A 17,145-nucleotide genomic window follows, 5' to 3' on the forward strand; every position below is an offset into this window, starting at 1 on the left:
GGCAGTCCCCTTTTATGCCTTGTATATGACAAGCCTCTCGAAATCCAGCAAAGTCAAGCGTCCCCAATCTACGCTGTCCAAAAGGGTACTGGGAAGGACCCTGGTATTCAGTTTTCGGGCTTCTCAGGACCCACCACCCTGCCAACATCCAGGTCCGTGGCTTCTTTTTTACAATGATAGCTTCCTTTACTACGCTGCTTTCCTTCAGCTGATTTCTGGGTGCGCCAGCAAATTTATAGATTTTTTTGAGCTAGCTGTTGGCTTGCAGCCAATTATAATTCTATACTACAAACTTTTCTTATATGACTAACCAATAGCAGTACAAGCCTTTGCATTTTCCTTATATGATTAATTTTAACTATGCCATCGCTAATGAAGCTGGCTTTAAGCTATGGCAAAATGCATTGACAAAATACAGGAAATGCTTAACCACAACGGCTTCTTTTTACACTCTTTCTTCTAGCTATAAGCATTCCTCAATACATAGATAAGCAGCAGAAAACCAGGTTTAACTCTCTGAATGCTGCTTTAGCTGTCACAGGATGCCTCAGCAAGCACTCTTTTAAGCAGACACTATTTTGCTGTCAAGAGACATGACCAAGTCACTGCCACAGGGGGTGGGAGGCAGCCCAGTGGGGCTGCTTCCTCGACCCCCTTGCTTGATCGCACCTGGGGCAGGAGGCAACCCAGAGGGGCTGCTGCCCTGACCTCCGCGCTTGATTGCACCGGGGGTGGGAGGCAACCCAGCGGGGCTGCTTCCCCAACCCCCATACTTGATTGTGCCGGGGATGGGAGGCAACCCAACAGGGCTGCTTCCCCAACCCCCGCGCTTCACTGCCCCCGGCGTGATCAAGCGCAAGTGTCAGGGAAGCAGGCCAGCTGGGAGATCTAGCGTTGAGGATGGGAAGTCAGCCCAGTTAATCTGACTCCCCATCCCCAGCGAAACTCAAAACCGTGGTGAAACAGCCTTTCTGTTTCAACAGAACAAAATGGAACAGCTGTTTCAACTGAAATGAAATTCGCGACGAAACACTGTTCTGTCAAACCGTCGAAGCTCAAGGTGAAGCGGAATGGTGCCGTTTCGCACAGCCCTACAAATTAGTTCTGTAGCTTCCCTGTCCCACCTGCGACTCTGCTTTCTGCCCTATTTGCTACCATGATGCTTGTCTCCTCCTCAATCTGCCATGTGCCATACATGTCTGCACAGGTTGACCATCCTTGTTTTAGCCTACAGTACAGGCAGGAGAGAGGAGGGTTTAAGGAGTAATCTGGGCAAAAAATTGCTTGATGGATTAATAACATCTGTGGGGGCTCTGAATTACATTGTAACCAGGCTTAATTAGGTGTTAACACACAGACACACTCACAGTGTTCCAGTACAGAAGAGCAGTCAGGCCTATTGCCATTTAAGCAGTGCCTTGAATATATAAATGAAGAGAGAATCTGACAAATTGTTTGAGTTTGCCACACTATAAATTGCTGCCCATGTTCCCTGGAGGCATCTTAATTGGCTTACACAGCACTTTAAATCAGTGTCCTCTGACATGCATGTAATTGTGGTGGCATGACTTGTTACCTCCTGCCAGGAGAGAGAGATGTCATGTTTGTCTGCAGGAGTAGGAGACTGCAGAAAAGTCACCAGCCAGGCATGCAAGTTACTAGAGTCCTCCAATTTTTAGGTATTCCATTAATGAACAGAGGGATGTCCAGCTGTCTGACTGCTCCACTCTGTATTTTCTCAGAACATCCTGACTCTTTCTTCTTTAAACAAATACTGATATTCATTGAATTCACTAGTTCATTGCTGGTTAGTGATATTAGTGATGTCATAGGTACTCATTACATCATACCTAAAAGGGACCTAGGTGCTATAGGTGTATATAGAAGATTGGTACTTGCTCAGAATGCTGGTAAATTAAGATAGACTAGGGGTGTAATACATATGGCCCAGGGGTTGGATCCAGCCTGCACAGCCATTCTGTCCAGAATTTGTAATGCAGGACCAGGTGGATATAGTTCCCTGCAGAATTTGGGGCCACTGGACCCTGATGGACGTGGCCATCAGTGGCAGTGGGTCAAGCAAGGACTGTGAAGATACAACCCTTGCTTGCCCTGTGATAGCTGAAACCCCACCACTGCCCCAGACCCTGCTGCTGCTGCAATGCTGGACCCATGGCCACTGGACCCCCCAAATCCTGCTGCCACTAGACCCTTGTCACAGCTGTTGCTGGTTTCACAGAGCCATACTGGAAGGAGTACTGCAGTCTAGATCCGGCCTAGAGTCCAGGATGACTTTGATTTCCTTCAAATAGACAAAGTACAGGAGGGAGAAAGGAGGCTTACACTTCAAAGTTTGCTCCCTCCTACCCATCCAGCTTCAAAAGCAGCCTTGGCCTGATTTTCAGATGTGCTCAGCACCCTCAAATCCCATTGCAATAAAGAGAGCTGTAGGAGCATAGCACAGAGGTGCCAGAGGACTGGAAAAGGGCCAATGTGGTTCCCATTTTAAAAAAAGTGGGGAAGGAGGACCCAGGGAACTATAGGCCAGTTAGCCTTACCTCAATCCTGGGTAAGCTTTTTGAGAGAATTATCCTGGCACATGTCCACGAGGAGCTAGCAGGGGAGGTTATGCTTAGGGGCAACCAACACGGCTTCATTAGAGGCAGGTCCTGTCAGACCAACCTGGTGGCCTTCTACGACCAGGTCACAAAGTCCTTAGATGCCGGGGTAGCAGTGGACGTAGTCCTTCTGGACTTCAGGGAGGCCTTCGACACTGTCTCTCACTCCATCCTCATTAAAAAACGAGGGGACTGTGACGTCGACACCTACATAGTCAGATGGGTCACTAATTGGCTGGAGGGCCGCACCCAGAGAGTGGTGGTGGATGGGCCATTTTCAACCTGGAAGGATGTGGGCAGTGGGGTCCCCCAGGGCTCCGTCCTTGTACCCTTGCTGTTGAACATCTTCATCAGTGACTTGGACGTGGGGGTAAAAAGCACCCTGTTCAGATTCGCAGACGACACTAAGATGTGGGGAGAAGTGGCCACGCTAAAAGGAAGGAATAGGCTGCAATCAGACCTAGACAGGTTATAGGGGTGGGCGGATGAGAACAGGATGGTTTTCAACACTGACAAGTGCAAGGCGCTGCACCTGGGGAGGAAGAACCAGCAGCATACCTACAGGCTGGGGAACTCCCTTCTCGTCAGTGCAGAGGCAGAAAAGGATCTTGAAGTCATTACTGATGCCAAAATGAACATGGGCTGACAGTGGGGACACGGTCAGGAAGGCCACCCGCACCTTGTCGTGCATCCACAGATGCATCTCGAGCAGGTCCGAGGAGGTGATCCTCCCCCTCTATGCGACACTGGTCAGGACGCAGTTGGAGTACTGCGTCCAGTTGTGGGTGCCACACTTCAGGAGGAATGTGGACAGCATGGAGAGGGTTCAGAGGAGGGCCACCCGCATGATCAGGGGGCAGCAGGGCAGGGCCTACGAGGAGAGGCTATGGGACCTGAACCTGTTCAGCCTCCACAAGAGAAGGCTGAGGGAGGTCTAGTGGCTGTTTACAAACTAGTCAGAGGGGACCAGCAGGCATTGGGGGAGTCCCTGTTCATAGATTCATCGATTCATAGATGTTAGGGTCGGAAGGGACCTCAATAGTTCATCGAGTCCGACCCCCTGCATAGGCAGGAAAGAGTGCTGGGTCTAGATGACCCCAGCTAGATGCTTATCTAACCTCCTCTTGTAGACCCCCAGGGTAGGGGAGAGCACCACCTCCCTTGGGAGCCCATTCCAGACCTTGGCCACTCGAACTGTGAAGAAGTTCTTCCTAATGTCCAGTCTAAATCTGCTCTCTGCTAGCTTGTGGCCATTATTTCTTGTAACCCCCGGGGGCGCCTTGGTGAATAAAACCTCACCAATTCCCTTCTGTGCCCCCGTGATGAACTTATAGGCAGCCACAAGGTCGCCTCTCAACCTTCTCTTGCGGAGGCTGAAAAGGTCCAGGTTCTCTAGTCTCTCCTCGTAGGGCTTGGTCTGCAGGCCCTTAACCATACAAGTGGCCCTTCTCTGGACCCTCTCCAGGTTATCCGCATCCCTCTTGAAGTGCGGCGCTCAGAATTGCACGCAGTACTCCAACTGCGGTCTGACCAGCGCCCGATAGAGGGGAAGTATCACCTCCTTGGATCTATTCGTCATGCATCTGCTGATGCACGACAAAGTGCCATTGGCTTTTCTGATGGCTTCGTCACACTGCCGACTCATGTTCATCTTGGAGTCCACTAGGACTCCAAGATCCCTTTCCACTTCCGTGCCACCCAGCAGGTCATTCCCTAGGCTGTAGGTGTGCTGGACATTTTTCCTCCCTAGGTGCAGCACTTTGCATTTCTCCTTGTTGAACTGCATCCTGTTGTTTTCTGCCCACTTGTCCACCCTGTCCAGGTCTGCTTGCAGCTGTTCCCTGCCCTCCGGCGTGTCCACTTCTCCCCATAGCTTTGTGTCATCTGCAAACTTGGACAGAGTACACTTTACTCCCTCGTCCAGGTCGCTGATGAAGACAGCTGTTCCCCTGAGCATTAGCAGGAGTGACAAGAAATAACAGTCACAAGCTGGCAGGGGGTAGATTCAGACTAGACATCAGGAGACGCTACTTCACAGTCAGGGTGGCTAGGATCTGGAACCAAAGAGAAGTGGTGGTGGCTCCTACCCTGGGGGTCTTTAAGAGGAGGCTGGATGAACACTTTGCTGGGGTCATTTGATCCCAATACTCTTTCCTGCCATGGCAGGGGGTCGGACTTGATCTGCTCAAGTCCCTTCCGACCCTACCAACTATGAAACTATGAAACCTCGGAAAATCAGGCCTAGCATACGATAATACCATGTCACTGGACATGTAGAAAAGGCAAGCGTGATCCATCCAGGTTTTACAGTTGAAAGCAGACACTAAATACAGATGGATGGCAAAGAGGCATCTCTTTATTTATAAAGCACTCTGGGTTGGTTTTCTCTCCACAAGCCTGCAGATACTCCAACAGCATCAAGGCAATAACATTTCCTATTGTTTTAACAAGGTCATCCGTGGAGGCAGAGAGCACAACTACTGCCATCTATAATCACCTACACCTTGGAGCAGGTTATTGCATGCTATTGATCCCTGCTGTGGTTTATCGGGAATGAAACCAATTGGAGATAAAGGATCTGAGTAGCCTCAGATACTTATATTTGGCCGTGTACTCTGCATGTTGTTGGTGCCACCAGCTAACCCTTTAATCCTGTGGCTAGCTGTGCCTGTAACTAGATACGGAAATGGCGTACCCTGCCAGGGCATCCAGGATGAAGAGGATCTAGTACGCCTCCTGGATGTTCTGGCTCAGAAACTGTTCTTTTGACCACAAGCTTCGGTGATAAGGTGCAAGCAACAGAAACTTCTGCAGAGTTGGACTCTGAAGAGTCATTGAAATGGCTGCTATGGGAATGCCTGAGGTTGTGGTGGCTGAAGCCATGTACAGGAACGGAAAGCAGTCCTACAGTATCTTTAGCCAGGACAGGATGGACAACGTCAGGCTGGAAGAGAGAGACATCAGTCAGATGTGCATGTTCTGTGACTTGGAGTTTATAAGATACAAGTGCTGGATGTTTTTAGTAAATACTGTGATTTCAACTAGGGAACAGGAATTTTGGTGACCTTTAGGGAGGTTTGGCTACACATTTAAACGCACACATTCTCTAATAGCAGGTAGATTTTTAGGGCCAAAATGCATCTATTGTTGCACCAATGGAAACCCTGAACGTGTCCTATGAAGTCAGTGACATTCTCAGACCCAAAAGTGATATTGTTGCTAACACTGCTGCTGTTCCAGAGGTAGTAGTGATGGGACTACTGGACTCCAAGCAAGCAATACAGCCAGAACACTATCTAATCCTGCTCTGACCACACCTAGGTCAAAACACCAGCAGGCCTGAGCCTTGGTATAGTCAAGCACTCCTGCTATGACTGTCACAAGTGGATATGCTTTAGTGATAGTGGTGATGGGAATTTAAAAACATGGCTGATATAGATCAGTCCCTGAGTCTGATTTCATCTAGAGCAGGCTTGTCTAACATTCGGCCTGTGGGCCGCCATGCGGCCTGCCAAGCCATTTTCTGTGGCCCGAGGTCCCTTGCTCAGGACAGGCAGGTGGGGGAGGGGAGGGGAGCTGCTCACTCCCACAGGGCCGGGCTCGCATAACCTCCCACGTCATGCGAGCTGGGTCCTACCGCCGCCCCAAGGGCTGTGCGGCATGGGGCTGCCCTGGCTGCACCTGACGGGATGAGCTGAGGACAGCACCTGCTTTTACTTGTCTCCAGCTTGGCCCCTTGCCCCTGGCGTCCCGCCTGCCTCCCAGGACCCGCTGGGCAGAGCGAGGCAGTGGCAACCTGTGTCTGCTGGGCCCCACGCTCCGGGCTCCCAGTGCTGAGGCCACCGGGGCTGCATGCACGGGCAGCCAGGCACCATGGTGAGCAGGGACATGTGGGTGGGCGAGCAAGGGGCTGCAGTGCAGCAGCCACCTCGCTCTAGCCCCCCTCGGGCAGCACTGGTTCGTGGGGCTGCGCTGCTCGGGTGTGGCCCCGGGGGGGAGGGGGGATTGTTGCTCCCTGCAGCGGCAACTGCCTGCGCCCTCCCAGGGGCCATTTGCCTTCGCCGCAGGGAGGCATGGAGGAGCAGAGTGGCCTGTGTTCCCCCGAGGCCTTCCCCCGCCAGGAACTGCCATGGGCAGACCAGGCCTGAGACCCTGCCAGGCTGGGAACTGGCTTCGCTCCCGCAGTTCCGCCGTCCCCCATCTCACGCATTGGCTGGGCCCCACCCACGCCTGCCCAGCACTGCTAAGACTTTGGGCAGCGGTGTTGCTGGTGTGGGCAAGGCCTGTGGAAGCAGTGGCATAGGCAGCCCCTTGGCCTGCGTGAGAGCACCGGTTACATTGGTTTAGTCACGTATTTTAACAAGGCTGTCAAATATCTTGTTGGGTTGCCTTCAAATGGTGGTCGTAGTAGGCAGAAGAGGGGCCCTAGCTGTTGGGATGGCTGGTCCAGGACATCATTTTCTGTAGTTTGTCACTAGCTGAGCACAGGTGCGGGCTTATGCCAGCTTTGCCTTATTTCAGGCTTGTCCACCATATGGCCCGTGGGGTCATAAAATATAAATATGGCTCGCTGGCCCACTGGGTGATAAAAAGTTCATGATCTGGCCCCACACTCAAAAAGGTTGGACACCCCTGATCTAGAGGCTACTAGCAACAAGATCCCCACTGACCTCATCTCCTGAGATTGATGATAAAAATGTTCATTTTTGGATCTATCTCCTGGCCCTTTTTGCTTACTTCTAACGAGTCTTCAACCCTAGTGAACACAACTGGACACAGTCTGACTGGTGTTTGGACCTGATTAATTCAGAGAGTGTGGTGGATACCCAACAGAATGCATTCAGGCAAAGAACCTGGACCATAGTTTGCACCATCAGCCATAACCATGCCCAACTCTGGTTGAGGAGACTAAGAAGCAGCAATGTCCAACTGTGGGGGGTAAACATGGCACAATTTCTGGAAAAAAAACAGCTTAACACAGACAAGATCAACCTTTATCAGGTTCTATGAATTAAATTTAACCTCTTGAGTTGCATCAAGTAGCTAGTGCAATCTGGGAAAGAGGTAAGTTCAGAGCAGGTGCTCCAAACAGTTCTTAATAATGCAAGAGATGTCAAGACACAATAAGAAAGTAATAGCAACAAAGCAAATATTTAGGGCGCTCATACCTGAGGAGCATAGACTTCACACTCCACGTGTATGTTTTCGTTGGGAACGTGCATGACTGATCCAACACAGAAGCCAAATGTCTGTCAAAATTAGAGGGAAGTTAAAGAAACCACAAATACAAAGAGGAGAATTATTGCAATGCAATGACTATGTGACTGTATAGTCCAAAAGATACCAACCTTCCAAAATGCCATACATGTTTGATTTAAACTGCAAAATTCTTGTTTTTGAGGCCAGCTTCCATTAAAATCAGCTGTGTTTAAATGTCTGTCTAGGTATGTGTGTCTGTGTATGAGTGTAGAGGGAGGGCAGAGAGGTGAAAGGCTAACACATACAGCAAAACTACATAGGATACTTACCTTATACAGACATTCAGTTTCTCCTAGGAGAGGCACTGCTCTCCCAGAGAAACCAGGAGTCTTTTATTCTCCCAGAGTAAAAATGCAACGCCAGGAGAAAAATTACCTGGGGACAACCAGGGTTAAATATTTCCCAGGACAATTTCTCCTGGGAGAGCGAGTGTCTGTACATACTATGGATCATCTCTCAGAAGCGAACATAGTCCTCTGGCATTCTTCCCTTCCCCCCTTAGGATAACAATACGTCATGTGCTGGACTCTGCTGCTCTAGTAAGGAGCAGAACAGGTCCCTTTTTCAATCCCTACACTGTACTGCAGAGAAACAGACTGATCATGGGCAGTCTGGGCCAGCCAATAAGAGCTGCCCTATCCACTGCTGCTATCTGTCACCAGGAGAATATGGGAGCCTACAGAGCATGCTTAAATGTGTGCAGGACCTCCTGCCCCCCAGCTTCACAGTATCAGTACTGCAAGCTCTTTACTCTTTAGGGCCTTAGCATTTGAATGTCTATACATGTGGCTCTGGGTAAATGTCCCAGATTATTTAAATGTGTATACACAGCCTGAGTATCTTTAGATTCAAGAGGTGAAGAGATAGGCTGAACCTAAGGGTCTTGAGAATTCAATTAGTAACACAAAGTGTATTAACAACACCTACACTCTTAAGTATTTCAGGATAGGCACTGACTTGCTATGGCATCCAGCACAGCGAGGCTGAAGTTTCCAAGAGCTACTGCAATACAAATCACAGCTAACAACCTATGCCCTTGTTTAAGAGAGATGTTCTGTAATTCCCTGGGCCTCACTTTTTAAGAGAGTTCATCAAAATATATAACCCCTGTATGATAGAAGGGGAAAAGAGGTAATGGAGACTTAGAAATTGTATCACTGAGAGGAAACAACCCTTGCACCCTGTCTCCATAATAGTCCAGTGTAATGTGGTTCATCTCTCTACCTGAAGTGGATTGGTCAGAAAGATCATTTCAGCATACTCACAGTTTGATCCCCAGATAGCGCCTGACAGGCCTCCGCATGTTCACTGGCATCTTTGCTTGAGCAGTTAGTGGCAGAAATTGCAAACTCGACAATGATGGTATTAGGGGCCTTTGGATAAAACATGAATATTCGTTTAATCCTCTTTCCAGCCTGACACTACAGAACTGCTGAGACAAGGTAAAGGGCTGAATTCTCTAAGAAGCTTGTGGGAGTTTCAGCTTTGCAAAACCACTGGCATCTGAGGAAAGTCACAGGGTTAGGATGCCACAGATCCCTTTGCAAAATCTAAGCCACTGAACATTGCCCAGTTACTACCAAAGGAAAATTCCATTTTAAAATACAGCAGTGATCATAATTCCACCAGCTACAGTCTAAGCCACATAGAACAGACTCTTCTGGCAATCAGAAAATTGTAGGACACATGGAGTGGGTGATTAATCCTCCTAGCTTCTTTTAATTTCTGTAAATGCCATGTTATTAGCAGTCCCAAAACAGATTGTGCCCTGTGAATTTCAAAGCTGCTACTAGAGGCAAAGCACTCTAAGCCAGGGGTTGGCAACCTCAAGCCCTCGAGCTGGACCTGACCCACAAAGAGTCTGGATCCAGCCCACGATGGTCTGATCTGGCCCATGGTAGGGGGTGGGGTGGGGGATTGGTGACATGCAGTGGCATGTGCACCAGTGCTGGGTGCCAGCTTGAAGGGGCTATATTCTGTGTTCCCAAGCCACCTGCTCCAGCCCTCCCTGCTCCGCAGCCTCCTTGCTCTCTTGCCCTGTATTGCTTTTCCTCGTTGCCCAGTCCACACTCTCTACTGTCACTGGCCATGGTTTTTGGCAGCAGTTGGTAAGTGGAGGCTTCATTACGGAGGCGAATATGTAGCCCAGAATAGGGATGGCTAGGGCAGCAGCAGGAGATTGGCAGCCCACTGTGACAGCCAGGTCAGAAGTGGGGGTCTGCCATTAATAAAAGTTGACTGACTTTTGCTCCAAGCAAACATGTAAAGCAATACTGGGGGGAAGCAGGCTTTCTCCATGTGAATTAGCAGGCACACTTAACAGTGCTTTAAGCAGTGCCTTCAATACTGGAATCAGTACGGTCTGACAAAGGCCTACAATCCCTTGCATGGTTTAAATGAGATACATGCCTTCCCTATGTGCTTCTGCAATGGCTTTTACTATACCTGCATCTGAGCTCGTGCAATCTCAACGAGCGTAAAGTAGACATCATTTGTGCTGTGATACTGGTCAAGGAGGAGTTCAACTGCCTTCACCACCTGAGTATCATTTAATGGAATCAGTAATGCACAGTCAGGGCAGATTTTAATGATGTCTTCAGCTGAGTCTAGAGAAGAGACAGGGCAGATGATATTTTCATCAGATTACAGGTTATTTCTGAAAGCATTATAGATCTGTTCAAGGGCACAGGCTGCTATTTTACATGCCCAGTTCCAAATTGTTGCATAATTGGTGTTGCTGTACAGTGCAAAAAAATTGCTGCATTTCACTTCTCAGATGGCAGCATGGGGAAAGGGGGACATTTGACTTTTTCCTGCTGATTCTTGGAATCTTTCTTTACATAAAAGTGCTCTAGGCTTCAGTAGCTCAATTGTTAAGGTTCTTGCTAACCAGCAAGCTCTGCGACAACAGTGAGAGTTTGTCTTAAGAAAAATAGATATGGACTTCAGCATGCAGCCTCTTCTTGTGAAAGCATATGAGAGAAGTTAAAGGAGTTTCCAAGTTACTAGAATTGTTTGGCTGCATGTGGGTGTGTGACTCCTTCCGTCATCCAGCTTGTGAAAACTACCTAGTAGGAGGAACAAATAGATGGGAAGAAAAGTACTAATGTCTGTCCATAATTATACCCACCTAAGTTCATTGACTCACTGAGGTCAATAAACTTAGGCACGTGTAATTATGGACAGGTCTAAATGAGGGCAGAAATTGGCCATGATTTCCTATACTTATGTATCATAAAGTTTTTGTTAGTCTATAGGGTGCAACTTTACTCTGCCTTCTTCCTGACTTCAGACAAACACAGCTAACTACCTCTCTCTTTTCATGATTTCCTAAGACAGAGCTACTGAGCTGGTGGGTTGTGACATGGTAACGATGGGGGTTACCTCTTAGGTTGTGCCCCACTGGCTGAGAAAGAAGTTCAACTGCTCGGTAACCCAAGCAGTGGGGGAAAGAAGCAATTTATTTTCTCTCTGCACTTCCCTGCTGCTTCTTCAGGAAGGCTAGGCTTCTGTCATTTCTGCTTCCCCATGATTGCCCTAAATTCACACCCTACCCCAGAGGAAAGCCTTTACCTGGAGATGAGTGACAGTGTGCAGCTAATACAGAGAGCTTTCCATCCTTCCTGAGCAATTTAACATCACAGTCTCCTTCAACAGCCTAGAGGTACAAAAGCAAAGGGTAACATCATCCTGTCAGAAGGAGTTTCATGAGAAGAAACCAGTATTGGAAGAGGACAGCTCTTTCTGACTTCAGAAGAACAGGGTTCAGCAGTGTCCTTGCAGCAAGTCCAGTCTGGCTACAGAAGAGCCAGACAAACCTTTCTCAATATAAAGTCTTGCTTACACAGCAGCCATGGTGGGTCCTGGCACTGAGAGGCTCCTGCATGCCCTGTTATACCACCCCATGCCTTCAGGCACACTCCAATCCCAGAAGTTCACTAATGGAGTTGACCCAGGGTCATCCCAAGCATGGAGGAGTAGCTTCACTGGAGTACTTCAGGTTTGAAGCATGTCAGGGACATGGGTGGGCAAGCCTCTCATGGAGACAACCTGCTGCTACTGTTGTGTAGACAAGCCCTAAGAGGCAGACCTGGGCTGCAAAGCTGTGATCCCAGCCTGCATCTCAAAGGAGTCAGGAGCTCAAGGATGTCCAGCTGAAGGACTTTAGTTGAAGCCCATCTCTGATAAAGCATAAAGCAAGTGATTTCAGTACACGTATTTGTAATTCAGTAGAATCACCTTCAACACTTCCCATGAAGCCAATCTTGGTCAATGGGAGAAAGCTTGGCTTCATGGTATATGAGATCCAAGAGGAGCGGAGATACTGACAGTCAAAGGAATGGTCAGTGGACAAGGGGAACAGGTGGAGAGAGCCCTGACCTGGAACACTGGACCAGAACCCTGGTGACCATGGGTTATAAACAGACATCACTAAATGAAGCAGATCAGCTGGGCTGGGCTGGATTTGGGATCTGTCCTGGCACAGCTGATCTGGTTCACTGAGTGAGATGGACATTGCCTGTTGTCTCATGGGGTGCAGCCCCTGCCACTTTTGGGAATGGCAGGCAGGGGCTTGATTCTGTGGCACAACACCTGGAGCACATTTCTGCAAATGGGAGAACCCTGGGGGATCCCTGGGTGCGACTTTCCAAGTGGGGAACTCCAGGGTCTCCCTGCTTGCAGAGGCATGTCCAAAGTTGGAATCTCTTGGCACACCTCTGCAAGCAGGGAAACCTGGGGCATCCCACTTGCAGAGATGTGCCCAGGGATTTTGATTTGGGGAGTTCCTGTGTAACAGGGAAACCTAGGCAGGCACTTCCAGGGCTTCAAGGGCCTGATTCTGCATGCCCAGGGAATTCCTAGCAGGAACGCCAGCCTGGGGCAGCTGGAGAGCATGAGCAGCCCAAAGCTGCTCATATTTTCCACCATAAAACAGATATCTGCTGCAATATAACTACACAAATTAATATTACCTTTTGTTGTGGCCACATTTTTAGGCATTTGAAGCATGACAAAGGGCATGAGCATCTGTTTGCTTTTACTTTGCGCTACCATAAAAATGTTTATGGTGGCCTAAAGGTGATGTCTCTTTACAGCAACTGGGAGAGTGAATCCCAGATCAGATCCAGCTGTGACCAGTTTGGCCCAGTTTCTGGAAACCCTTGGTTGAAAATTGAAAATCTGGCTCTGTTTTCTGCTCAGAATCCCCCCCCCCCCCCCCCCCCCCCCCCGGTTTTGGTTGCAAAGGATTTTCAGGTCTTGGTCTAATGTGTATAAAATGTGCAGATGGCCACTTAAATTCTAATTAAGACTTATATTGAGGACATTAGCCTCAATTCTGCTTTCAGTAGCCAGCCAGTGCTATAGCCCCACTACTAAAAGTCCCAAATCCAACTCAGGGAAGCCAAGTTTTGCACTGATGCAACTTCTCACACTTTTGGCCTCCTGAACTCCTGGCTAGGCCCTTCAGTCCTTTTGTGGACCTCGGGCGTTATTTCTCTCAGTCTCCTGCTCTGTGAAAAGCGGCTAATATTCCTCTCTTTCACAGAGAGGTCAAACTCAACATTTGCTGAGTTCATCCACCTCCTTGGAAGAAAGCCATGAGAGGAAGGAAAAGATGTAAATTATTATTATCTATGCAAATAAGAAGAGCTGAGTATCAGCTTTGAGCTTTATGAGGCTGGTCTCAAAGGAGGCTTTTGCCCTAGAAAAGGAGAAAACTGGTAGGCCGGAGCAGCAGGCGAAAGCTACTCTCTGCCCACTATAAACTCACATCATGAACTGCACAATCATATGTAACTACAAAACGTGGACTGATTTCAGGTACTCACATGACCAGTCAGTTCCCGTACAGTACAGTTTTCAAGAGGCAGAGGGTTCAAAACGTGACACTTGGTTTCCAGTAAGTCGAGCTCGAGTATCACTCTCTCACTACTAGGCCCCTGGAAGGGAAAGACAAGGATTTTGCTAATGAATTCCCCAAACATCATCAGCTTTCCTCTGCAGGATGAGATTCTGGTTGGCTTTGCCCTGGAAGAAAAGCAGTCAGGAGCTAGTTCTTATAATTACTCTGTACCAGAGCTGTCCAACTTCTAGGTGGCCAGGGGCTGAATGCCACTTGGACCCTCAGCTGCACCATGCCCTGTGCCCCTCTGCCCGGCCACTGTACACCCCCTGCACTGCACTGCACTGCATGCCCACAGGGTCACCCCCAGCTCCCCCAGCATTGCCATACAGCACTGCTGTGCTCCCTGGGGTGGGGGCAAACAGTGAAAACCAGAGGAAGGATGTAGACTCCAACTGGTGCTACAGCTGGAGCAATAGGAGAAGCATTGGCCAGATAGGAGGCCAAGGGCTGCAACTTAACCTGTACAGAGCCACGTGCAGTTCATGAGCTGCCAGTTGGACATCCTTGGTCTATAGGAACAAAAAATTCACGTCATTAGTTGATGTAAAATGACTCCATTCCAGAGTCGTGAGTGAAACGACACTGATTTTTGCCACCTAAGAACTGGTTTGGAGTGCCTGCTCTTAATTCAGGGCTCTAAAGAGAAAGATTAGAATCCAAAGCCAGTTTTTCTGAGTTTGTGCTTCCCAGAAATACTTTAAGACAGGCGTGTAGTTTGGCATATGGAAAACTATAGAGAGTAAATCCATGGCTTGATATGAAGGTACCAGACAAAATGCCTTCTGATACAAGCCTGGTGCTCTGGTTGAGGGGAAAACCCCAGATTCCTTGCTGGTCTGAACTGGCCTTATCCCGCTGACCTCAGTGAAACTTTACTGAATCGCACCAGGTGAGCATCAGGCCCATTACTCTTGCAGGACCCTTTCTGGTTAGACTTTTCAGCTACAACAGGGGTCGGTAACCTATGGCCCACAGAGCCATTGGATCCACCCCATGGGATTGAGGCTTCAGTGGTATTCAGTGTCAGGGCATAGCCTGCACCGTGCCACACTGCTCTGACTGGGCAGCTGGGTGGCCAGGAGGCTGGGCAGTGGGGAGCTTTCCCATTCTGCACCACAGCCAAGCAGTGGGGAGAAGCAGCAGCAGTGGTAACAGCTGAGTCCTTGCACTGGCCTTACTCTCTCCTCCCCAGCCTTGGCTGCTCTGCAGTAACTGCCCCTGTGCTGGTTCGGCCCTAACAAGAGCAAAACAAGATCACTTCACTGTAGATCTCATTCTGATCTCATTAAAATCTGTTTGAATCTGCTGAAAATGCCAGCGGCTTCAGTTGGATTATGGCTAATTTATTCTAGTGGCTTACCTGCCTTCCTTTCTCAGTTATATATGGGTATATGTTGCATTTATGCCCACTTTGAGGCCTTTCTAGTCTGCAGCGTGGTGTAAAAGGGTCATGGTGTAGAGGTGGTTATACAGAACAACTGCTAATTCTTAGTTAAACTAACTGCTCAATGAAATACTGGGCCAACATCAGGGGCAGGTGTAACGCCATTAATATCATAGAGCTCTGCAAGGAATAAATTTAGCCAAATAAGACTTATCTACTTTGCAAGGTTTATCCTCACAATTTGAGTCCCCATATTAGCTTCTAGGCATATAAATGAGCTTCTTGTGTCAATGCTAATCTGCCCCAATAAAGAGGTCATTGAGCCCATCACAACTATCATACTAATCCTACTTAAAATCTCTCTCTCTTTTTTTTTTTTTGAAGAGACACATTCCATCCTCAAGACTTGGGGCCAAACTTTCAGGTCATGTAAATCCATGTAACACTGATGTAGTCAATGAGGACGTGCTAATCTATACCACCTGGCCCTACATTTAGTTTGGTCCTACACCTGGCCCTACATCAGTCATTTCTGAGCATTTTCTGTTCTAGCACACCTTCTAAAGCAGCCTTACTTTTCTATAGTCTGTATCACTTACCGTGGGCAAGACACGCAGTTTCTCGATTCTGTTTAAAGCATACTTGTATCCATGAGCATGGTGGGCGTTGATGTAGTCCACAGCTACTGCAGCTGCTTCCTCCCCTTCTGGGCTATCACAGTCCCTCATACCTAAGGGAGGTGATGGCCCAATTGGTTTAGGCCCATGTGGCTTAGTTTGGTAGACTGCAATCTGAACAAGCAATATTAAAGCTACGAATGCCTTCATGGCTGTTAGAGGAAAGCCGATCTCTTTCAGTACACTCAATCTAGGAAGACCGTTCTAACGGTTAGCTGAAAGTAACTAGCTGGGGTCTCATTTATATAATAGGCCGCAACAAAAATTTGCGTAAGGGCAAGACTGCTATCTGTCCCAGTTCCAAGAAGGTATTGCAAACAACGAAAGAGAAAAGTAAATGTTAGGACATCAAACTGCCTGATTAATATTAGCCAAAGTAAATTTTATCCAGTAGGACATTGCAAAGTCTGCTAAAAAGAAGATGGCATCAGCAAAAAAATATAAGCTAGTTTTCAGTACTCAGTTAACAATCAAGTACAGTGCATGAGAGATGAAAGGACTCCCTACTGCTAAGAGAGGTTGCAGCGATACCAGAACAAATTCAGCACTATGGTAAACGGACCAAATTGCTTTGAAACCACAAGGTTTGCCTTTCCTTTCACACCTGTGTAAATCAGGAGTAAATTGAGTGAGATCAACAGCATGGTAAAAGAATGAATGGAATCAGAATCAGCTCAATTCACTCAAATTAGTGCTTGACTAAATGATGTTGTGACTTTGGTCACTGGCTGCATTAGTAGGAGGAGGAGATACACAGATTCAGCACTTTCTGGTATGCTGTGAACATGGTCAGATCCAGGATTTTGAAAAGGGGGGTGCAGATGATGTGATACAGCATCATCATATATAACACAACATGTTTTTCTCCAGTGAAAAAGAAGCTAGAGAATTTACTCTCATGCTAGGGACCTAGGGCTGTATTAATCAGTTTAAGATCAAAGCAAAAAACAAATATAACTTCATTGGAATTTGCATGAATTTGCTGTATCATACATTGTGTATAAAAAATGTAACCAGCTAGGCAAAAAATAATCAAAAAAGATGTTGTTTCATAAGTCCTGTAGTCATTCAAATAAAATGTATATCTCTGTTTTACATTCATAAAACAATCTAGCTGTCTTGAGTATATTGGCAGTGTCTTCAGTGACTCACTAAAGGATCTTTCCACACCGGAGTTAACATTTCCATACCTGAGTTATTGTTTTTAGCTAGGGTTAAAAACAATTTGCAGAGATGTAAAAATAGGAGCTAGATTACCAGGAACAGCTAACAGACGTAAGAATTGCACAAGAAAAGAAA

The 17,145-nt window shown here is 47.9% G+C and overlaps 1 protein-coding gene across 1 annotated transcript; it reads right to left on the reverse strand.

Annotated features, from left to right (window-relative positions):
* Positions 1 to 4,954: 4,954 nt before the first annotated feature.
* Positions 4,955 to 16,075, reverse strand: AHSG (alpha 2-HS glycoprotein). The gene is made up of 7 exons (XM_006260768.4): positions 15,769 to 16,075; positions 13,709 to 13,819; positions 11,451 to 11,535; positions 10,323 to 10,483; positions 9,143 to 9,250; positions 7,787 to 7,867; positions 4,955 to 5,562 (listed from the first exon to the last, which is right to left on the reverse strand). Exons 1-7 carry the CDS (start codon positions 15,994 to 15,996, stop codon positions 5,293 to 5,295), a joined length of 1,044 nt encoding a protein of 347 aa, XP_006260830.3. The 5' UTR covers positions 15,997 to 16,075; the 3' UTR covers positions 4,955 to 5,292.
* Positions 16,076 to 17,145: the final 1,070 nt, after the last annotated feature.

The sequence above is a fragment of the Alligator mississippiensis genome, chromosome 7 (assembly GCF_030867095.1).
Source record: "Alligator mississippiensis isolate rAllMis1 chromosome 7, rAllMis1, whole genome shotgun sequence".
NCBI classification, from domain to species: Eukaryota; Metazoa; Chordata; order Crocodylia; family Alligatoridae; genus Alligator; species Alligator mississippiensis.